The sequence below is a fragment of the Branchiostoma belcheri genome, unplaced genomic scaffold (assembly GCF_001625305.1).
Source record: "Branchiostoma belcheri isolate BF01 breed outbred unplaced genomic scaffold, Haploidv18h27 scaffold18, whole genome shotgun sequence".
Lineage (NCBI taxonomy): Eukaryota > Metazoa > Chordata > Leptocardii > Amphioxiformes > Branchiostomatidae > Branchiostoma > Branchiostoma belcheri.
Window position 1 is genome coordinate 1,976,550 of NW_017803268.1, and position 23,164 is coordinate 1,999,713.

General features: G+C 37.6%; 3 protein-coding genes across 4 annotated transcripts; 2 read left to right on the forward strand and 1 right to left on the reverse strand.

Annotated features, from left to right (window-relative positions):
* Positions 1-2,807: 2,807 nt before the first annotated feature.
* Positions 2,808-7,607, reverse strand: LOC109467474 (V-type proton ATPase subunit E-like). 2 transcript variants are annotated; one of them, XM_019765486.1, is made up of 8 exons: positions 7,450-7,511; positions 6,469-6,534; positions 6,083-6,192; positions 5,618-5,684; positions 4,937-5,095; positions 4,274-4,368; positions 3,722-3,809; positions 2,808-3,280 (listed from the first exon to the last, which is right to left on the reverse strand). In XM_019765486.1, the coding sequence occupies exons 1-8, from the start codon at positions 7,480-7,482 to the stop codon at positions 3,218-3,220; spliced, it is 681 nt and encodes a 226-aa protein (XP_019621045.1). In that variant the 5' UTR covers positions 7,483-7,511; the 3' UTR covers positions 2,808-3,217. The 2 variants fall into 2 exon arrangements, with proteins under 2 accessions (XP_019621045.1, XP_019621044.1); XM_019765485.1 differs by having other exon boundaries at positions 2,811-3,280; positions 4,937-5,098; positions 7,450-7,607.
* Positions 7,608-7,868: 261 nt separating this feature from the next.
* On the forward strand, positions 7,869-9,398 carry LOC109467359 (methyltransferase-like protein 22). Its single transcript, XM_019765302.1, has 2 exons — positions 7,869-7,926; positions 8,139-9,398. Exon 2 carries the CDS (start codon positions 8,162-8,164, stop codon positions 9,314-9,316), a length of 1,155 nt encoding a protein of 384 aa, XP_019620861.1. The 5' UTR covers positions 7,869-7,926; positions 8,139-8,161; the 3' UTR covers positions 9,317-9,398.
* Positions 9,399-9,638: 240 nt separating this feature from the next.
* On the forward strand, positions 9,639-22,591 carry LOC109467477 (trichohyalin-like). The gene is made up of 11 exons (XM_019765491.1): positions 9,639-10,864; positions 11,900-11,989; positions 12,391-12,437; positions 12,581-12,651; positions 12,837-12,915; positions 13,367-13,466; positions 13,710-13,787; positions 14,473-14,629; positions 15,232-15,436; positions 21,624-21,771; positions 22,176-22,591. The coding sequence occupies exons 1-11, from the start codon at positions 9,863-9,865 to the stop codon at positions 22,278-22,280; spliced, it is 2,082 nt and encodes a 693-aa protein (XP_019621050.1). The 5' UTR covers positions 9,639-9,862; the 3' UTR covers positions 22,281-22,591.
* The last annotated feature ends 573 nt before the right edge of the window (positions 22,592-23,164 follow it).

The following is a 23,164-nucleotide window of genomic DNA, read 5'->3' on the forward strand; positions in this document are numbered from 1 at the left end:
TACAATTACGTGTGGGCGGGGCATTGCCTAACACTGTATCATAAATTGGTACGCACTCACACTACATTAGACCCAGGACATTTTACATAATACCTGGTGACCAGTTTATGCCACATAAAATATAAGATTACATCATCATTATCCGCCATTTTGCTTCCATTGAAAATACGTGTATTGTAGCGTAGACTGTTGAGAAATTAATGATATTCCCTCCTGACATCTGCTTGGTTTTCATTCATATGGTAATGTTTCTGACAGCTAAAAGTTGGCTTCTGCAAGGCTGAGAGCACGTTCTGCAAGCGATCAGCTGATCGCAAAAACGAATTTTTACGTATAACTCGAGAACGGAGAAAATTCGGGAGAAGATATTAAGCAAGTATATAATTGAGACCATAAGGACTATACTCTGAAAAGAAAGGCTCCGAAAAATGCCAAAAGTTTGATTTTTCTAAAATGAAAAAAGCGGATATTCATCCCTTATCACACCCCCGTTTTCGAGCCCCCGTTCCGAAAAGGTCCGTATCTCGCAAAGGAAGCCTCGCTCATTCCCAGATTTGGCCATTTCGCGACTTGGGAAACGAGATGGGCTCTTATGGGGGTTTTACTCCAAGTCTTTCTTGCTCTTGTTCTTGACCTTGGGGCTAGCACAGACTACCAAAATATCACTAATTTATCAGGAAAGAACCATTTTAGTCTTATATCTTTTCATTTTGAGACAAAAATTCCTAGAACGGCTCATACAAGCGGCTGAATATGGACCTTTTTTTTGCCAATATTTCTGCCATTTCCATGGGTTGCCCAGTTTCAAAAGATGGCATACGCTTTTTTTTTTCTTTTAAAAGATGAGGAAAAACAATGCCAATCATTTAAATAAGTCAGTGTTGACTTGGGTATTGCCTGTGTTTTTGATTTCTAAGGCATCTTGAAAGTTTTCAAGTTGAAATTGTCTTCGTGGTAGTGGTCAATATTTCTAAAATCACAAATGAAAACCTTGTATAACTTTCTGCATTTCTTGTCACATTAAAAGTGAGTTTTTTCATTTGTGGTTTGCTTGATGTTAAAACAAAAATCCAGCCTTGATAAATGTCTTCATCCACATATTTATTCTGAGACACAGCAGAAAAAACACATTACTGTAACATCACGAACCGAAAACACAGGACTGGAACTGGAATGCTTTGTTTGCCATCTACAGTCACAGAGACAAGATGATGCTCAACTCCTGGGGATCAAGAGGAAAATATCTAGAGATTTCTAGTGTTACACTGAAGGGTTGTTACACTGGGTATACAGAAATAGATTCACAAAGTAAGACTGTAGTCAAGGCAAAGAACAGAAGTCTGAAGGTAATACTGTAGCAAGAAAATAATATCCTTGGTAATAATCTTGGGTCAATCTGAAACATTTCCATAATTCCATCCTTTCTTGCAAAGATGTTTCATCATACAAGCACATTACAAAAATTACTGACAGTAACGAAATACTGTATTGAATAATTCTGGGATGTAAAAGACAATCTTGCAGTAAGTCCACATTCTACAGTAACTATCCTTACTGAATTTGCTACGTGTGCTAAGGGAGAGGCTAAAACATCCTGAGTTACAGTACAGCAACTACATGTACATGGTAAATCAGTATTTTAAAGGCAACACTGTCTGCTTCTTTGTAAACCATTCCTTGGGTATCGCTAATACCAACAGCAGAGGTAGGTGACCGTAAGTGTAAGTACATGAAGTACTAGTATTGTTCGAAGCTACCTTACTTATCTTTTTGACAAAGCCTTAATTGCAGGGGACACAGTATTTTTCCTAATAAACATCATTTCACCATTCTTTACCCCCATGTCTTAGCAATTGTACCAGGAAGTGATTTTCTGAAGTGCAAGTCTAGAGGACCTCTTTCATCAAACTGAGAAAGAATTCGTCGATGAAGGTTAGACATCCAGGTAATACGATATGCCAAAAAACAGTTACTCAAGCAACTGGATATGATTTTGAAAACGTCAGACGTTTCAGCTAGTATCCACTAGCTTTCGTCAGTGACTGAGAGACCAGAGGGGAAAGCAGGTTTATATACACAACCTGTTGATTGATATGCAAATAAAGTGAAGACAAATTTTTGGAAGTCGAAAAAGGAACAAAAGTCAGACAAGTCAAGACAAGATGATGCAAACAACACTTAAGCTCCTGTCCTGTATAACAGGAGCTTTCAGACTAATTTGCATCATCTTGTCTTGACTTGTCTGACTTTTGTTCCTTTTTCGACTTCCAAAAATTTGTCTTCACTTTATTTGCATATCAATCAACAGGTTGTGTATATAAACCTGCTTTCCCCTCTGGTCTCTCAGTCACTGACGAAAGCTAGTGGATACTAGCTGAAACGTCTGACGTTTTCAAAATCATATCCAGTTGCTTGAGTAACTGTTTTTTGGCATGAGAAAGAATTCCTTGATTCTAAAAATGAAGTCACCCATCAGAGGACAGCAGATAAATATTTTTTGAGACAAGAATTTTCCCCAACAGTCTACAAACGTCACAGTAAGACTTCAGCAACTGAAGTTGAATATTTTCAATATTTTCCCCTATCAACATACAATATCTGCTGTCTGCTCTTGACTACTACAATGTGCACAGAGGCAAAATTACTTGTGACATTACGTGATAATGATTTCTTCTTGAGCCCTCTAATCTCATCGTACTATACTAGACATTTACATAGACTGTCTTGACTTTCCAACAATATAACCTACCTTAGCTTATATATAATTATGCTTCACATTTATCCATTGCTAGACAAACTTTGTAAAACACATTGTAGAATACTTTAGTCACTAACAAATGCTGCTACAAGTAAGATGTTTATATTCAATTTTTGGAAGCCGTCATATTTCTAGGGGAATCTTAATTTTTCATCAACAACTTGTTCAAATAAAAAATTATATGTAGTAGATGGCAGAAATTTTTAATCACATTGTAGATTACAATATTTTTCAAAGGCTTCCAATCTTTCAAACTCAACAATTCAGCTCTATTATTAAATAACAATCTGTCCACAATACATAATGACCATCCCTATTCTGGTTGGTATGACCCGACCAACACACATAGAACTTGTCAGAAAAGGACCATTCCAATAAGTAAACAGGGGTGTTGATGAAATATCTCAGTATTGCACAGCTGGAAGAGACTGTCAGCAGGAACAGATGACTCCTTACTTCCTAGTCCATGAACTTTCTGTTGGGGTTGGACCCGAATAACGTTGTCCGGATTTCTGGCATCATCTGGAGAAGTTATGAAAACAACAACAACAAAAAATTATTAGAGCTGCTAGTAATGTAAAGAGTAAAGACCAAAATTTCAGTAGTGTACGTAGTCCAGTGGTTAGTGACCCTGTCTCTTGACCAAGAAGTTGGGAGTTTGAATCCCGAATTTGTTGCTCACCCAACATGCATGCTACTGGAAAGGGTAACAGTTCTTACGGCGGGACATTAAGCTGTGTTCCACTATTTATTGAGCTAGGGGAAATTCAACAGTACAAAGAGTACAAAGAGTACAAACTGTACATAGCATTTGTTTTCTCTGTCATGACCAGTGCTCTTCAGTGAACTGAAACTTGTTTGAAATCATTTCCTTTCTTTCCTTTTTTTTCTGTGCATTACAATTGTGCAGCCTTATTACAGTCAAGCCAGTCTATAAACAAACAAACAAATAAACAAACAAACCTGTGTGCTCATCATCTCCAGCCGACTCTCCAGTGTGTTGGTGACCTTGATTCTGTTGTTAGGAGACAGAAACTCTATACCTCCAGACCTGAGGGAAAGGAAAAAAACATCACAACCCTTCACCACCACATTTTAATGTGAAGTTTTATTTATTCGTGACACCAAAAATAAGCAGGGATAAAATTGCTGGATTGCGAAAAGTTTGCGTACACAAATTACATATGTGTCCAAACAATTAGACCAGTTTCCTGGTTTCCTATATTTTGTAGTCTTCTCGTAATAGATGTAACTTAAAATGAACACCTATTACATTATATTCATGCTAAAGCAGTGAACTATAGAACTACGTAATCACAGAAAGATTTATCTTCCCTGTACCAGGCAAAATCACTTTACAATCTGACTCTTCAAATAGGATTTCAGTTTTATTCAAATGTACAAATACATGTAGCTATCAAGGTGTAAGTTTGAATTATAGACATAGATATTTTCACACTAAAAGTTCTTCTAAAAAGTTTGCCCAATGGCAACAAACACAGGAGAAATACTCACACATCAGATCCCAGGAAGTTCTGTTCATCTACGGTGATTTTACAGTCCTTTTTAGTCAGCTGCTTGTAGGTAGTGATCACCTGTGGTGTCAAGTCCTGGGGAGGAACAAAGGAAAGAGAACATTTTAGGAACATTTCTTAGTTTTTTACTGTCAGTTTACTCAGTTACAATTTGAATAGAGTCAAATGGGGTTAAGGTGAAGAAAGGGAGTAGAGGTACATCAGCTAAAAGCATCTAAAAGCACCACTTAAAATCTTCTATAGTATTACATGTAACCATTTCTGAGTTAGGAACATGAAAATGTAAAATGGAGAAAATGGAAAATGGAAAGGAAGAATGAAGGAGGAAAAACCAATAGGAAAACCACAGGATATACCTAGTAACCATAGTAACTTTGACAGAAGTAAAAAAACAATTTAGCAGAAGATGAAGAAGGGAAAGAGGTAGATGACAAGTAACTGCATGACACTCAACGAGTTTGAAACAAAGAAAAAGAAAACAATGCAAGGAGAGAATGAGGGAGGGAGGAAGAAAGACTGATATGAAACTAAAGAAAACAACATGCTAGTAAAATGCTGAACTTTATTCCAACACAAGGGTTACACAGACATCAAATTTTACTATCTTTCACGATAAAAAAAATTAAAATGACATGCCGCTGACCTTGACGAGTTTGACGTCCACCTGTCGACATCTGAGTGTGACGGCCGGCTCCAGCAGCTGACACAGACTCTGCACCATCAGACCCTCCATCACCTGCCGGTACTTCACCGGGTTCTTGGTGACCTCGCCCAGCCTCTGCCGACACTCCTCCAGGATACTCTGCTGGGGGAAACGGACAGCAACACAGGCACCAAAATTACACCGGGGTTTGGACGATATATTGTAACCAGATAATGACTGCCTGACACTCAAACTTTAGTCAAAGACAACCCATACCAGGATGTTGTCAGAGTACATAAGAAAAAGCTTTCATTTCTGAAATTGTTTCCCTAATACTACTGCACACACTGTACTTTTTCTCTTTCCCCTCAACATCCAAGCAGCACTACAGAACATGGTTTGGACATGTGTTGGACATATAAGTAACAAATCAATCAATGCCTAGCCCAGTAGGTCTAGGCTAGGATGGAAAAAATTCTTCATTCCATCTGCTTTTCAGAACAAAATCAAAAAACTTCATGACATTTTCATTAGGCTACAGGCAAGCCAACCCACATGTCATTTGAAATCTGCCCCCAAAAATGGGTGAACGACAGCTAGGGACAAGGAGTACAAAATTGTCTGGAGGAGCATGCCCACATCTACAAGAAATGTTAAACTAACACCTATGAACCAACCAACCTTTATATGATCTTCTCTGGCCTGAAGAACCTTCATTCTGGCCTGGTTCAACAAGTTGGAGTTTTGGCTGAAAGGAAAAAAAATTCAGACTGTCAGTGTCAACTTCTACAAAGGAAAGCCTGACATGTGCCTAAAAGACTGACATGTGTTTGGATCGATTTTATACTGAATCATAGTTGCTACTACTCTCATACAAATGCAAATACTTTATAATCTTTAAACCAGATTTATGGACAGGTCAATGTTGGCTACCTATAACCACCAAAGAAGAACCTTATCATATTGTGCTGCAGTGTGCACAATACACTGCACATGCATCTTCTGGCTTCTACTGCAAACAATAGTGATGATACATGTAGTGAAAACTGACCCTAACCCCCCAGCCAGACCCAGAATAAAATTAGGATACTTTCTAAAAAATATGAAATCACTAGAACTTAGTAGAAGTGCTATTCTAAGTCTTACATCTTCTTCTGCTGCTCAACTTGCTTCTCCTTCTTCTCATAGAACTCCATGATCTTGACGCGCTGCATCTGGACCAGACGACCCTTCTCAATGTTAAACTCCTCCTCAGCCTGGGGAAAAGGGAACCGGTTTCAACAGTGCCAACGTTTCATCCCTCAAGTGTCATATCACAGAGCTCATCAGCTCAAAAAAATTATGTTCCTTGCAGGGATCCACATAAAAATGGCTAGCTTCAGAGGTTTTTTCTAAGGTTGGTCAGGAAACAGGAAACACAACATTTTTTCCTAGGCCTTATCAAATGGCTCAAGACCTCTTCTTATTCGATCCAATTGACTTTGATATAAATAGATATACTTTTTAACATGAGTACCATCTTTGTGTCTTACCTTTGCATCTATCTCCTCGGCTTTTTCATTGGCCTCCTGCTCAATGAAGGCCATCATGTGTTTGATCTGAAATATCCAACAAAAACCAATTCAGCAAAATTGTGCGACATGATCTATGTATTACATAATTTCTATATCTACATGTTCATAACTAGGTATAATTTCCGTCATCTTGAAATTATGGAATAAATATCGGGCTGTTCCAAAAAATAACTGAGGATGCTTCTAGCCCACCCCTGTTTTGATGTCTCAGTCCTATAATTTCTGGGCTTTAAACCCCCTCTGCCTCAAAATGCCCCTCAGAAATTTTGAGTAGGCATAAAATTTGTGTGTTTTCCATCAGTGCTTTCATATAAAGTGTATCACTCCTCTTTGCCTCTACTAGTTTATACTTTACATAAAAAAGGTATCAGTGTGTCTAATTGAATTGATGGGTGGGAACAGAGGCGGGGAAAAAGATTACCACCCTGCTGAGAAGACAATGATCTCACACTCACATAGCCGCGGCGACTGTTGCAGGGCTTCTCTTGCTTGCAGTCTTTTACATTAGCCCTAACAACAAGACTGCAAGCAAGAGAAGCCCTGCAACAGTCGCCGCGGCTAACACTCACACTACTGATAAGAGGACAGGGGAGGGAAAGTGATTATCACCTTGCTGAGAAGGCAAGGGAGTGATTGTTATTCGTGAGGGGGCGGAGAAAGGATTTGTTGCAAAGAAAAAATACAGTCAACACCTGTACACAAATATGAGGACAATTTATGGTTATTTTCTTCCAATCTAACGTTAAATTTGTAGACACAGAAGGCCATGATCCAATATTCACTTTAAGAAGGCTGAACCACGTGTTTGAAATCTTATAGAACTCAGAAATATATTCTGATTATCCGATGACCGGCGAAAAGGACGACCCTGCCCACCCCACCTTGGTCGACCGCAAAATGTCACGCTACGAAAAACGTCTTAAAAACCACCAAATTTACCTGTTTCTGAACATCTGCGTCACTCAGCGCCATCTTGATGTAGTCTTCTACTCGTCCGTGTACTTAGAGGGTCAAAACAAACGACTACTTTCCCTTAAAATTCACCAAAATGACAGAAAAGGTGATTCCTCCACGGAGATTTCTAAGATCATGTGATTTTGCGGTCAGCCTCGCGAAGAACTGTGGGTAAAGAATGTACCACTTTTTTAAAGGGGATCTTTTTAACTACGTACTTTAGTTCGAGTCTAAACGTAAGGCAAGAAAGAAATAAAAAGTACCTATATATTTTCTAGTATTACATATAGTCAATAGTTATACTGAATTTTTAAATGTTTTGTCTCATAGTCATTAATTTTAATGAATTCAGAAATTATGATTTTCTTATGCCCCTCCAAATAAGTTTTGAACTAGACCATAAATGATTATTGAAACTGACACATGTGATGCCCATATGATCCTGTGTTTTTACCTGTACAGGTGAGTAGGATAGACAGGTAAAACTTTAACCAAATCATAGAAACCAACAATCATATCAGCAACTCATGTAGCCTATTTTTCCAACAGTTTATTCATATGTAGAATATTGAAATTGTCTTGTCTGATTTTGGCAGTGGTAACTTTATGTATCATCAGTGTTCAACACCCTTTTATAACGTTAAAGCTTGTGCAATTCTTGATGCTCAATGTAGGTGACTTTTCTACCTTCCCGACAATGGCTTCGGACTTGGAGGAAGGCGCAGTGTTGTCAGACGTCCATATCGATGTCCATCCTTCCAATCAGAAGTCCCACGGTGAGTTCACCCTTACCGTCTTCAACTTTACTGTCCCACAATCTGACAACAACTCCAGCGATTCTGAAGATGATTCAGATTCTGAAGAAATACGCGAACCAGAGGCAAAGTGTTTAAGAACTGCGGAAGAAACAGTATGTGTGGATGAAGATGGCGATTTGGTCTTACAAAGACGTAAAACAAATTGTACAGAAATGGAAGTCCATATCCAGCATGCAATGGCTACTCCACTAGACACAGTAGGACTACAAGTTTGGAGAGGGGCACTTCTAATGTGTGACTTTATTCTACACAACCAAGATGTCTTCAAGTCTCACAGTATCTTAGAGCTCGGAGGGGGCGTTGGTCTTGTGAGCATCGTAGCTGGAGCTGTGGGGGCCTCCAAAGTCTACTGTACTGATATCGGAGACAGGCTTCTAGAACTATGCAGGGAAAACGTCTCAAGAAATGAGCACTTGTTCCAGCCACTCAGTGCTAGTGACAAGAAAGTGGTTGTTAAGAGGTTAGATTGGTTGGAAGAAGAATTCCAAAAAGTTGATGAAACAGAAAAAAGTTGTGTGAAGTCACTGTCAGAGTGGACTAAAGCAGATCTTGAGGATTTAGAAAAAAATGTTGACATCATACTCGCGGCAGATGTTGCATATGATAATGAACTAACAGACGGGTTCTTTAAATCGGTGTTTAATCTCATTACTTGTGGACAACCGAAGACACTGTATGTAGCACTTGAGCGCAGGTATAACTTCACCCTTGAGGACTTAGATGTCACTTGTAAGTCTTACGATCATTTCAGAAAGTGCCTATGTGATCTAGAGGGTGTGTATGAGTGTATAGAAGAGTCAGCAGACAGTGAGTCAAGTTCTCAGGCAAAAATACAAAGCTCTGAGTGGTCCAAGATTACAGAGAGTCAGAAGGAAGAAATAGGAAGAAAGGAACATAGGGCAGAACCTATAAGATTTCTGGAGGTGAAATCTGAACAAGTCTCAACAGACTTTCCTCAGTACTCTGACTACACAAGGGTGAAAGAGCTGGAACTCTGGAAAGTCAGCTCCAAATTTCTCTCCTTAGATTCTTAGTTTTTTATTACCTGTCATCAGTAGGACTCTAAAATGATTATAAGCCAACCAATCACTTAGAAGCTAGCTGCTTTGTCAGTAGCTATTTCCAGCTTGTAATTGCTGCTTTTCCTCTGGACCTGCAAATAAATGAGTTTGACTAATCACTTATGATCTACTTGATTCAAAGCCTGAAAGAGGAACTGGTACAAACAATGTTCACAATATGAATCTATAACCAAATAGCCAGTGTGCAGGTAAAGAATAGCAGATTATGGAATTTTTGACAAGACCTTTAGGAGGCGTTACAAGCTAATACTGTATCTCTTCTCATCTGTTTTGCAGGTCTGGGGGGAACTGCAACTGTTGAAATTCAACATAAAAATCTGCAGTCCAGATAGACTTTTTGAACACCTGTTGAGATCATAACATAACTCAACTTCTTTGAATGCAAACAGAAAGTTCCAACATAGTCAAACAACTTGCAAGGGAAGTTAAAGCAACGTTCAAGTTTTTCTAATGTGCAAAAGGGATTGCTGCCCTCTCCTGAACTAATACAAAAATAATATGGAGGATTACATCAAAGAAAGAGAAGACAGAGAAGTCATTTGGTCCCTGTTGTCAAGGGAAGTAGAGACGCTAAACCAATTGAAGCTTTGTGAAAAGTTTGAAGTGCTATTTTATGAACGACAGGGAAAGAGGTTAGAAACAGATCAGGACACAAATTACAACAATGCTGAGCCTTGTTATCCAACCTTAGAAAAGAAAGATGGTTTTCAAGAAGTGGAAGACAAAAGAGTTTTGCACCTTGCACTGTCAGAGGATGCAGAAAGGTTGAGGCAGTTGAAGTTCAATGAACAATGTGAAGCACAATATCATGAAAGACAAGTAGTCAACATTTCTAGCAATGTACATGTAAACCAGGATGGTTTTGACAAAGATCCTGACAACAAAATAGGAAATATCAACATAGGGAATGTAGAAGAAGAAAGAACTGAACATGATACAGAACTTGAGAAACTAGTTAAGATGGAAGAGGAAGGCAAAGAAGAAGAAGAGGAGGAGCAGATAAATTGTTACCCAGAAGATGAGAAGGAAGGAACTGAAATAGATGATGATGACCAAGATGGCTGCAATGCAAAGCAACCACCTGTTACAGAATTCGAAGTGCATTCTTGGATAGGTACAGATTCTCCAATAGAAATGAAGAAAGTTGTTTTGGAGGAGCAAAATAAAGAGGAAGAAAGAAGTTTCCAGTCAGTTGCTATCCAGACAGAAAATAGTAGTAGTACTTCTGATAATGAAAATCTGAGAAAGGATACCAGAGAGAGTGAAACACAGACTGACCCACCAGACATAACTTCAAGTGACAAGGACCTGACAAAAGTAGCAGCAAGTTTGGGTACAGATTCAGAGCTGCTGAAAACGATGAGGGAGGAAAGAAGCAAAAGGCTGGTGATGGAGCAGATGGTGAAGATTGTTGAATCTGAGGCCAACGAACAGAGATACCAGCTTCTGGCTGAGAAGAACAGAGCAGACAAGCTAGAGATGGACTTGATTGACACCAAGGTATGAAAGAAGATTTTTTTTTTTTCCTTTCAGAATTTGTAACTGTTATATGTCAGTTTTCTCAGCAAAAAAACAAAGTTTTTACATATTATTAAAATGTATTTTAACAGAGTTGGCCATTCTGTTTGTAGAAGTTACAGCAACATGATAAAGTTTGAGTCAATTAAAGGTGCCCTAAGCGATATCAGGGCATTAAAATAGGAAATATTTAGAACAAGACAATCTGTATGGTATTGACACATACCACCAAGTATCAGCACATTTGCATCATTATTTCATACGTTTGGCGTTTGAAACAGCACAGAAACTAGCCCAGAGACAAGTTGCTTGATTTATCGGGGCCTCCATTTAATCGGCCCCAAAATCCACCAAGTAACCGTTTCCCGTCGACAATTTTCGGGAACTTCCGCGAAAAATGGAACGCGCTGCCTTGGTTCCATGGATCGAACGCAAGAGTTCGAAACCGATTGACTTCAAATTTGACGATTTTTGAATGGTCAGAACCTTGTATTCAATTCCTCTTTTTGTATATACTTGAATGTTATCATATCACTTATTATATCGCATGTGGTAGCCACATTCATACAGTTTCTCATACCAAGAAACGAATTTTATGACATTACGCGAAATGTATCAATATGTAGCGGAAACTCAGGATGACCTGCAGTTCGACTGATTCAGCGCGTTCGTGGTTAACCACGTGACTCGTCCTCGGCTCTGGTCGGAAGAAGTCGGAAGTGTTCGCGAGCGCTCGGAAATTTCAAAAATGGCCGACACCACTGCCGGTGGCGGGAGGCACGTAGTTTTTCACGGCGTTCGTACGGCAAAGCGGCGTCGAATTTTTGCTCCATGACTATCGGTATGGGATAGGATAGGGTTGATTCAACATACTGCGTGAAAATGTGACAAAAAGACAGACTTTTGAAATTGAATGCTCCCAGCCTACTATCGGCCAGATATCGCTTAGGGCACCTTTAAGGTATTGTTCTTCAGACTTCTACTAGTAAATAAAATTTATTGCATTGTTTATTTCAGGCTGAGTTGTCACACACCACTAGTCTGGCTGTGGAGTACAAAACCAGAGTTTTCGACCTGGAGGACAGTCTACAAGGAGCTAGGAAAATGGTGAGGTGGTTAATATTTTACTGCACACAAAAGGGCAACCATGTTTAGTTCTTAGCTACTTAGGTATCTTTTTGTATATGTGTTTACCTCAGGCACTGATGATTTGTCAAGTGCATGCTGAAGCCTGTAGAATTGTATTCTGGTCACACTCACAAGGTTTGCAGTATACAAGAAGGTGCCAAAGAACTTGGCTCATACATTAGTAAAGTTCAAGTCTCTTGGAGGGTCAGATCAGAACTTTCAGTTACTGTGCTTAGGAATTGACTAAGGGCTGATTCAAGGGTAATTTTGTAGCTTTTGAGCATTTGACAGATGGTAACAATGTATGACGTAATTTGCACCACTGTAAGATTTTGAATGTATTCAATCTCGATCATTCTTTCATTCTTTCTTTTTTTCAGATCACGAATTTAGAAGAAAAGCTGACTGGAACTGAGTATTTCAAAGGGTATGTAAGATTTAGGAAACTGCTAGAAAACTGCAAATGTCGTACAGTTGAATTTCAATAATTGTATATGTTTTTTCTCTTTGTCTACTTAAAATTGTGTTTTTAGTCTATCATGTATGGCACATTCATGTTTTTCCATTTAGTGGAGTGGACTATATGTTGGAAAATAAGTTGGCACAGACCAGGACCACAGAGGCAGAGAAAAAATTGCATGGTGAGTTTTACAACCAAGTATTTCAATTTACTAATTGAGTCATGGATATTATGTTACACAGTGTTACAGATTAACAGATTGCTTTTTGAAAGATATCTGATTTATTTCTTTACTTTTTGTAAGTTGACTCACGGTGTAAAAGAAGTAACATGACCTTAACTTTTAAGGAACTTTCTATTTTTCAGGTGTGCAAGAAGAACTTCTTCAAGCAAGGAATGAAATCAATCGACTCCTGGAGAAACTGTCAGAAGTCAACAGAGAAAAGTAAGCAATCTTTCTAACATTTGTGAGAAAGTTAAAAAAAACAGTACCCTTTACAAATAATGACAATAGTGGAAAAATTGTCTTTGTTCTGCTTTTAATTTTCAGCATTTGAGCATTGGGTCACCAACCAGGGTCATCATTGTTTAGCAACATAATGTCAATTGCCCTTTTCCATATTGGCCTTAAAGGCTTTGTTATACATGTACATGTAAGTTACAAAAAAGACTTTTAAGTTCCTGTATTGTAGAGAAGACCTTTCGTGTTGCTAAGATACCTGAAACTTAAATATTGCAAAAACAAACAAACATGACCTGTTTGGTCACTTCCTCACAAAATCTATAAGCTAAAACATATTTATTCTGATAACAAACTTTATGCTGTGTTACCTGTCATATAATGTATGACATTTTTATGTTAATATCAGAATCTGATTTTTGGGACTCCAATGTAGGTCAGAAATGGTGTCCAGTACAGTACACCTGGAGTTACTGAGGATAGCAGATGAAAGAGCAGCACAGGCCGAGAAAAAAACCATGGAGCTTGAGAAACAGGTACATATTTGGCTTTCTGGTGTTAGTTACATCAAGGAGCTCCTTGGTTACATTTTTTCCTATTTCAAACACAATAACAATAATACTTAACAGTTTTTACAGCAAAATCATGAAAAAACTGTCTATGTCTATAATTCTATGTACTTTATTGATGATTGTAGATGTATAATGTTACAATAGACTACAGGTAATCAAATTTGTACCTTAAGTTCTTTAAAGGTGACACTGTTACCTTTTTGCCAGCTGCATGACACAAAGAAAACTCCACAACAGACTGGGAGAAATGTCGGTGACCGTAGCCCTGTCCAGTCCCCTGTAAAAGTAAGATAAACACATTTTTACTTTTCATTCTCTTCTTTAATATGTAAGAATTGCATACAAAATGTTTTTTTTTTCTATTCCTTTTACTGTGCCATAGTCTACAAATTAATTACAGTCTGTTTAACATAATCTATCAGAGATCACTGGACTAGAAAGCCTGCCATATATAGGCAAAGACCTTTTAAGTGTACCCATTGTGACTTAAACCGTGCCTGAGGTGTTCTTATGAGTATCTGTGTCACCTTTCCTGGATGTCAACCAGACAATTGGACAAGGGTCGGCCCACTGGTAAAGTTCGGGGGGGGGGTCAATTTTATTTCAAAGTAAAAAAGTGGGTACTCAAGCCAGAATACCTTCAACTTAACGTTTGGTAAGATGGAAATGAAAACAAAAGATGGTGTAAAAATTTTCATGAAGGCTCACTGATCTTTCAATTGGAATGTTTCAAATTGTTTAGCCAAGGACGTTGTCTTTATCTATGGGTGATCTTTTTCCTATGAGGTCACTTCCTCAAAACAACAAGTGAGAGTATCAGTTCCTTTACTTTTTTATCAGTCACTGCTCAGATTTCATTTTTACATGTAGGAATCATTCAGAGAAGAGGCCATTCTACAGCTTGGGTTGAAAAATAACTCACTATATTTTGTGATATCGCAACTTTCTTTGTTTTGTTTTGTTGACAAAGTTGTCAGAGATAGTGCCAAGGCCCTCCAGGGCACATACCGTCAGCGGCCTAATGAGCATCCCAGAACTGCCGGATTTTTCCACCACAAAACCAGACATCACCAAAGTGTTGCCCTCTCTGCCACACACCACAGCAAAACAGGTCACCCCTCTACTAGGTAGGTAGAAATTCCATGTTGTTGGATTAATTTACATCACTGTGCACCTAGAATGCTTCTTTTGTAAGTTGTAAATCATAACCTGTTATCAGGATTTTGCTCTCTGACATTCAGAAACGAAACATAGCTTTCAACACATTCAAAACAAAACAGGTCAGTTTTTTGGCTGAATTTCCATAATTCCAATGCTTTCTAGATTCATTAAAATTTAGTTAAACATTCTCACGTTCTAAATAGAAGGCATCAGAAGTCTTTAAAGAATTTTCACTTTTTGAATACAAACTGTAGAAAAATTTGTTCATGTAGTAACTCGAGTCATACATTTCTTTCTATAAGCGTATAGTATTACATACATTTATGATATCCTTTTTCCCTTTATTGTTTCACATGAGATGACATTTCAGGCTCACTTGACTTCCCCCAAAAGACCTTCTGTCAAACAAATATGAATAGTAACAAATAAATGTCATGACATGTTATATCAACACACTTGTAAACATAACAGGGAACATTGAAGTAAAGTAAATACTCTTTGTGAATCACTGTAACTAAAAACAGTCCAGACACCCTGGTCTCACGTCTGGTTGGTGTGTTTCTCCCAGCCAATGAAAACAGTGACTCAGAGGGCTGGTCATCAGAAGAGGAAACTCCCAAGCCAGTCCCAGCGAGGGACAGTCCAAAATCCACAGCCAAAGGGCCGCTGCATACAAGAATCGGGGTCAAACTTCCTGTTCCCGCATTTCTACAACAGACCAGAGAAGGTGCAAGGATACCAGGGAGCACTATCAGAGCAACTGAAAAAGAAAGGTAAGTTATATGCTCCCTACCATAAGTTCATATTCAAGGTTTTGTTCATCATATTTTGTAAAGACTAGCTGGGAATGTCCAAATATTTATGTTTCTGAAATGGAATAGTGCCTGGTTCTATTTCTGGGTTCTTTGACATTCTATGCTTCTTTAGAACATAGAAGCTTATTCTATAGAACTGTTTGTTCTACACTGAAGGATCCATGTGTTCTATCAACTGTTTTCAAAGTTCCTGTGATGACTTATGGATGCGATAAGTGCACTCGCGCTACTAGTTGCTCTTCTTTGCTTGATAGTAGCTTCAATTCTTTATAAGAAAATGTAAGTACATGTACTTTTGTTTGTAAGAACTGTTTGCGTATGCTTGTAAGTGCTTTTGTATAGTGTTTCTGTAGCGTTAAGACATATTTTCTTTATATTTTTTTTACCCAAACTCTTTATGGCGCAAAGAGTTGGGGTATTCAAAAATTTGTCATAATAGACATTATTCCTATCTACCAGGTTTGTTTAAGTGAGCATGTGAATATGTTGATTAATATTACTTGTGGCAGAGAAATTATTGATAGCTGATAGATATAATAAATGTTATGAAAATTTAAAATGATACTTTTCTTTATTTGCTAACTGTAGTAATTGCAAATTTTAGCCACCTGGACTCTATGGTGAGATAAAAAAAAGGAACACAAATGCTTTTAGACTAGGCACATAAATTATGCTAATGATGTACTTTACACTGCAACAGGCTTGGAAGCAGTGTTAAACCATGGAGTTCATGGTTAAACTAAGAGCTCACTTTTCTAAGTCATTTCTTTCTTCTTATCAGAAGCAAAGGGGTACTTGTTCTTTATTGACACTACTGGTTACCTAATTGAGTAATTCTCTGCTTATTCCTATTTTTGAACTTGCCTCAATATTTACTAACAAAAGGAAAGCATGTTTGTAAAAAAAAATTAGCAACTGTGGTTGTGAATGGATATGCTTATAAGAGAAACTTTATTTGCAAAATCATGCCCGAAGGCTAATTGCTTTTACAATCAAGTATAATACTCATTGCAAGAGTAGCTTATAAGAGATAGTGTGTAGTATGTGTTTTTGTAGGTGTAATGTTGATACATATCTTTGTATTTTTTAAACCCCAACTGACACAGTTGGGGTGTCCAAAAATTATTTTTTCATGAATATCCATTTTGTAAAGATAGTGGCCAATGTGTTATGGACGTCAATGTGCTATTATTGGTTGTACTTGTGGTGTAGAAATTTTCATAGTAGAAAAATATACAGATAACATGAAAATTTGACATGATGCAAGCTATGTTGTAGTTGCTAAATATGATATTTACACATTTTAGCCCACATAAATGTGGTTCATGGTGTGATACAAAAAAAAATAGACTTGTAGGAAAGGCACATAAATTATGTTAATGAGATAACTTGTATGGTGACTAACTTGGATCTGGTAGTGGTAGTCTTGTAGATGCAAATCCTTTTCTCAACATCACTGACTTAATTTTTTTACCTCACTCTGTCAAAGTATGGTTATGGTAGCCTGATGTGTGAGTGTGTAGTACCCATCCATATTTAAGGTCTGATGTTCCGCTCTTCTGTTGAGTTGCTTGTAAGTGCTTGTGTATAGTGTTTGTATGTGTAGTTGGGGACATATTTTCTTTACATTTTTTTTTACCCCATTAACTCTTAATGGCGCTAAGAGTTGGGGTATCCAAAAATTGGTCTTAATAGACCTAATTCCAATCACCTTGTTCAAGTCTCAAGTGAGGAACTGAATATGTTTTGATTGATATTACTTGTGGCAGAGAAATTATTGGTAGCAGGTGTTATGAAAATATAAGATGATACTATTCTTCATTTGCTAACCGTAGTAATGCTACCAGTAATTGCGAATTTTAGCCACCTGCACTTTATATGGTGTGATAAAAAAAAAGGATTACAAAGACTTTTTAGACCAGGGACATAAATTATGCTAATGAGGTACTTTGCACTGCAACAGGCTTGGAAGCAGTGTTAGATTACTTGTATGGTGACTGACTTGGATAATGTCCTTGATATAAGTAACATCCTTGTTTGCACACAGTGGTAGATACAAATTCTTTTCTCTACAACACTGACTTAATTTTTTTACCTCACTATGTCAAAGTATGTGTGAGTGAGTGTGTAGTACTCATCCATATTTTAGGTCTGAAGTTCCGCTCTTCTGTTGAGTTGCTTGTAAGTGCTTGTGTATAGTGTTTGTATGTGTAGCGTTCAGACATATTTTCTTTACATTTTTTTTACCCCATTAACTCTTAAAGGCACTCTATGTAGTTTTTTGACAATACAAAAAGTATATTTTTCATTCTTTTCTTTACATAGTACATTAACTTAACCCTTTAGTATTCCAAAATCATACTCCTCAACAAAAAAATACAACATCCTTGCTCCATAGAAGCTTAGAAAACTGTGAATGATCTTCTATACAACCTCTGGCCAAACCGCACATATGGTACATTGTATTGTCCACTGCTAGTGGTTTGACCTACATCCCAGTGGGGTGTCAGTTGATAGCTTACCAGTTTCTGAAATACCTAATCGTTTACCAGATTTTTATCTCTTTTGAAGGGATAATGACCACAGTTTATTCATGCCCAACAAAATACTCCAAGTTGATAATTATATTCCACCAGACCTCATGTGAAAGATATGAGTGTTTTTCTAAGGAGGCTATATCTTGTCACATGTGCCCCTGTCAATCAAGCCTGGCAAGCCGGGTCAATTAGCCACCCTAGGGGGCAACCCCTGTATGTTGTTGTTGTTGTCCTCAGAGCAAACCGGTGGCACCGGGTACCCAAGAAGGACTGTTTGAACGGATACGTAAGAAATGTGAAATAATGACACAAATGTGTTGAAAAGTGATAGTAACTGTTAATAACACTGAAATTTAGTATAATTAGAATATTCCAAATTTTTGCGCAAAAAACTACATAGAGTGCCTTTAATAGCGCAAAGAGTTGGGGTATCCAAAAATTGGTCTTAATAGACCTTATTCCAAATACACTGTTAATAGGCTCAAATGAGGATCTCAATGTGTTTTGATTGATATTACTTGTGGCAGAGAAATTATTAATAGCAGATGTTATGAAAATTTAAGATGATACTATTCTTCATTTGCTAACTGTAGTAATGCTACCAGTAATTGCAAATTTTAGCCACCTGCACTCCATGGTGTGATAAAAAAAAAAGGATTACAAAGACTTTTTAGACCAGGCACATAAATTATGCTAATGAAGTACTTAACACTGCAACAGGCTTGGATACAGCAAGGCTCTTTGGATACCCACTTTTCAAAGTCATTTCCCTGGTCATTTCTTTCTTCTTATCAGGAGTAATTGTTCTATATCGATGCTACCGTTTACCTAATTCCCTTCTTATTCCATTTTTTTAAACTTCCATCAACATTTATTAATTGAAAAAGTACATTTGTAAAAAAAAAAATAGAAAGGCTGACATTTTCTTCGGAGCAAATGTAGCAAATGGCTTCACCACATTTCACAACATGGCAAGGAAAGAAGGAAACTTACAAATAATATAGAAATTTGACATGACACAAGCCATGGCCCAAAATAGTTCAACTAACTTAGCAAATGTAGTTCACTAGAATGGCCAAAAATTGTTTGACTAACTAAGCAAATGTAGTTCAGTAGCAAAGCTGGCTGCTTGGGTTTGGCACAGGTTCAATACCTGGTGTCCAGGGAACAGGGTAGACTGTACTTCTTTATATTTGTTTTCATCCCGTGGCGCCCCCGCAGAGCGTGAGACTGGGATATTAAAAATTTTCTACCAAAAAACAATTCGGTAGGGAATGCATTAGTTCAAACAAAGTTGTATGTTCAATATACACGCAGGATGTAAATGTCTTGTTGTGGGTACGTGAGTGGTTTCTGGGAATAAATTGATCACAATTTGCCTATCTTTCAGACGTTATTATGTTTTGTTCACTTGGATATTGAAAATGTTCATTTGCAGTCTTTTCTACATGGGACTTGCAGGCATATTTGCTAAAAAATCAAGGATTTGTGGTTTGGAACATAAATTATGTTAATGAGGTGGCAGCATCATGCCTGATCCTGTTGTCTATACCTACTTTTTCTAGCTATCTTACAGGCCATCAATTCCTAAGACATTAGAAAACATGACTACTAACATGACTAATACTAAACTGCTTTCAGTACCAATATATGATTGAACTTCTAATCATATCAATGCATTAATAATGAAAAAAAATTTAACAATCATGAAGACCAAAAGTTTCATCTTGTCAGGCAGGCTAGGCTAAAATGCACATGTATTTTGTGAATCTTCCTTTTGTTTCACACAACCCCACCTCAAGCGCGAGATTGGGGTGTCCAAAAAGTAGTTACAGTGTATTAGGTATTTTCACCCAATACAAACACCATTTATGAATAAAAAAGCTTTATTTCATACAGGTATAATGTATAGCTCAATTATAGTTGTGGTTTTGATTTTTTGTGGGAAGTAAATTGGTTGAGTAACACTAAATCATGACTCCTTTTTATGCAGAATATATTAGAATGAAGCAATCATACATTTTTTAGGTCTCTTGAATGAGAGACAGTGTGTTTCTTCTGAAATACCAGGTTTTTGTGACCAAGGACATAACTTATGTTAATGAAGTAGCCTGGCATTCACTAAAAGTGGGATGGACTGCCACAGTTGTGTGAATCTTCTTTTTGTTTCATACTACCCCAACTCAAGCGCGAGATTGGGGTGTCCAAAAAGTTATAAATAATGTATTTCACCCGATACATATACCGATTATGAGGAAAAAAGTTTGGTTTCAGTCTGGTAGCATATGTAGCTTAATTATAGTTGTGGTTCTGAATTTTTTGTTAGCAGTAAATTGGTTGAGTAACATTAGACCATGACTTCTTTTTATGCAGAATATATTAGAATGAAGCAATCATGCATTTAATGGTACTCTTTAATGAGAGACAGTGTATTTCTTCCAAAATACCAGGTTTTTGTGCCCAGGTACATAAATTATGTTAATGAGGTATGCAGGACATTCACTTGTAAGTGGTAGTCCATCTTGTACTGCTACATTTGTGTGAATCTTCCTTTTGTTTCATTTAACCCAACCTCAGAGCGCGAGATTAGGGTATCCAAAAAATATAATCGGTTTTTACACCCGATTCGAACACGATTATGAGGTACAAAATGTTTCCATTCAGAATACCATCATGTTCTTCTTAAATACAGCTGTGGTTTCGATATTTTTGTTGCAAGGAAACTGGTTTACTTACACTAAAGCCTGACTATTTTCAGGCAGGAGTTATTAGAGTGTAATAATTACACATTTATCAATTCTCTTAAATGAGAGACAGTGTGTATTTCTTCCAAACTACCAAGGTTTGGGGCCAGGTACATAAATTATGTTAATGAAGTAGGGCAGGGCAATCATGCACTGGTAGTAAAGTGGTAGTCCTTGTACAAATATTTGAAGTGTACAAATGCATTGTACATATGTAAGATTTTTACCATGGAAATGGAAACTGCCTTTGTAATACCCAATGTAATCCCCTTGCCCTCAAATGCCAACTCCCATGGCACATCAACTCTACCTACAGGTAAAGCCTTGTAGATGTGTACGAATATTCGTTTATTTCTCACCCCAACACCTCTGTGCGCGAGGCTGGGATGTCCAAAAATATCACCATATAAGTAGCGAAGACGGATTGCACCCGAAAATCGCTAGAGCAGCACAGTACTTACTAGTAATTGTTTTTGTGATATGTAAGTCTTGATATAATGTATCTGTGGCCATACGATTCCAATAGGCAATGAGTCAAAATAACACTCAAAACGCATTCTTCTATGCAGTTTTCATTATGTTTATGGCATTTTAAATGCTTTCAATTCTTCATCATGATATATATTGTCATTCTTTTGTGATTTGAAACCATTTTGGCCAAGCACATAAATTATGTTAATGAGCATCGGCCGCATTTTCATGTAATAGGGAAAGGCATTTGTAGTGTGATACATGTAGTTATACATTTCTTCCTTCTTTTTTTTCAATCATATGTTGTGTGGAGAAGTGGTGTTGAAAAAGCTTAGAAATGAAAGTATGGTTTGATTTTGCATCAAGGTAACCAATATTGGCGTGTATTTTCAGGTCAAAGCCCCCCGTACCAGCCAAGCCAATGGTTGCACCCAAACCCACCAAGATGACGTCACCATCACCCCAGACGCAAACATCAGCTGCCCCCACTCCAAAGACCAAACAGGGGCAACAAGTGGAACCCCCCTCATCATTTGAAAAGGTAGATACATTTTTTTTAAGCAGCAAGAAATGAACAGATGCACTAAACTGAAAGGGCTCCATACTACACCACAACTTCATTCATAAACCAGAAAACATATTGGTACATTTATTTGAATTCTATAGCTCCAGGTAATGTTTCAGCTTGTGCACAATCTTCATTTTTCTCTCTCTCTCTCTCTCTGTGCCATTTTTTCTGTCGTTACACCCACCAACAGCAGCGACAGAAAAAACGGGGCATATATGGAAAGGTAACAATCTTCCCCACCAACCTCTGCTTGGAGAGTAGCCTAGAGTGGTATGGGTCTGGCATCCAGGCTACTTCAGTATAGAGAAGGTAAAAAAATTCTGCCTTCAGATGTTTTAAGTCAGACTGTTGACCTAGTTCCCACCTCCCCACCCTAGGCTGCAGAGAAGCCACAGACTCAACTGCACAGAAGAGTCCAGGGGCCCAGCGGTCGCAGGCTACCTCAGAGGCACAGCAAAAAACCTGCTGGGGGAAAATCATAGCCGATAGCAACTCCTTCCAGTTTCTTAAGGTTGATACAGTAAAAACTGTAGTATTCTACTAGTTAATACATTGCCGTGCAATTGGTTATGGATGTACAGTTTTTAACTTTCTTACTTTGACATTCAAATTGTTGAATTGTTTGTTAACTACATTGTAGTTCCTGTTGTAGTATGTTGTACACAAAGATTTCCACTGATTCAGTATTACTGCATTGTTGGAATGACCTACTCTTGCACAATCAGGTAAAATGTGTAATACTTTGTATTATGATTGAACATGAGAATCTTCAAGGTATTAATGTAAAAGATTAGTAAGGCCACACCAATTTAATTTGTTGGTTCTCGGATTCGCCTCTTCATTTTTTTCTGATTTGCAAAAAAAAAAAAGATTCTGGTTCTGAATCTGAACCAACAGTTGAGGAAATTCCTTTTCTTCCTAGTTGTTACAGTTTTTTCCATCTATCAATACAGTGGTTTGATTAAGAGTTCAAAATTTATACTTTAAATTTTAACCCAGCCTTTTTTGTTGACTTCATGGCTCATATTGTAGCATTTGGGGCTATAATAGGATGCCTAGACCTGTTTTTATTTTTTATTTTTTTCGCCCTGTCGCTTCATATTTTTTCTGAAAAAGTCTGAGAACCAACAAATTAAATTGGTGTGGCCTAATGTTAAAAAAAGGAATCCACTTTGGCCTATGTACCAATATCTAAGACCTATGCAAAAGCAACAAATGACCATACAAGGCAATAGTATTTTCAATGTTTTTTTTTATCACCACTGTGACTGTTACAGCCAAAAGTGGACTAAACTTTCAGGTGTTGGTACCCATACACACATTATGACACCTACATGTATTTTATAATAATTTCATGTTGCAGCTG

Excerpts from the sequence above, each read along its gene's own strand:
- LOC109467359 (XM_019765302.1), top strand. The coding sequence starts at position 8,162 with ATGGCTTCGGACTTGGAGGAAGGCGCAGTGTTGTCAGACGTCCATATC.
- LOC109467474 (XM_019765485.1), bottom strand. The coding sequence starts at position 7,482 with ATGGCGCTGAGTGACGCAGATGTTCAGAAACAG. Across the intron at positions 6,535-7,449 it reads ACGCAGATGTTCAGAAACAG|ATCAAACACATGATGGCCTT; the intron begins GTAAATTTGGTG and ends TGGATATTTCAG. Across the intron at positions 3,281-3,721 it reads TGGAGATGATGAGCACACAG|ATGATGCCAGAAATCCGGAC; the intron begins GTTTGTTTGTTT and ends TAACTTCTCCAG.
- LOC109467477 (XM_019765491.1), top strand. The coding sequence starts at position 9,863 with ATGGAGGATTACATCAAAGAAAGAGAAGACAGAGAAGTCATTTGGTCC. Across the intron at positions 14,630-15,231 it reads ACAGGTCACCCCTCTACTAG|CCAATGAAAACAGTGACTCA; the intron begins GTAGGTAGAAAT and ends TGTTTCTCCCAG. Across the intron at positions 21,772-22,175 it reads CCCCCTCATCATTTGAAAAG|GCTGCAGAGAAGCCACAGAC; the intron begins GTAGATACATTT and ends TCCCCACCCTAG.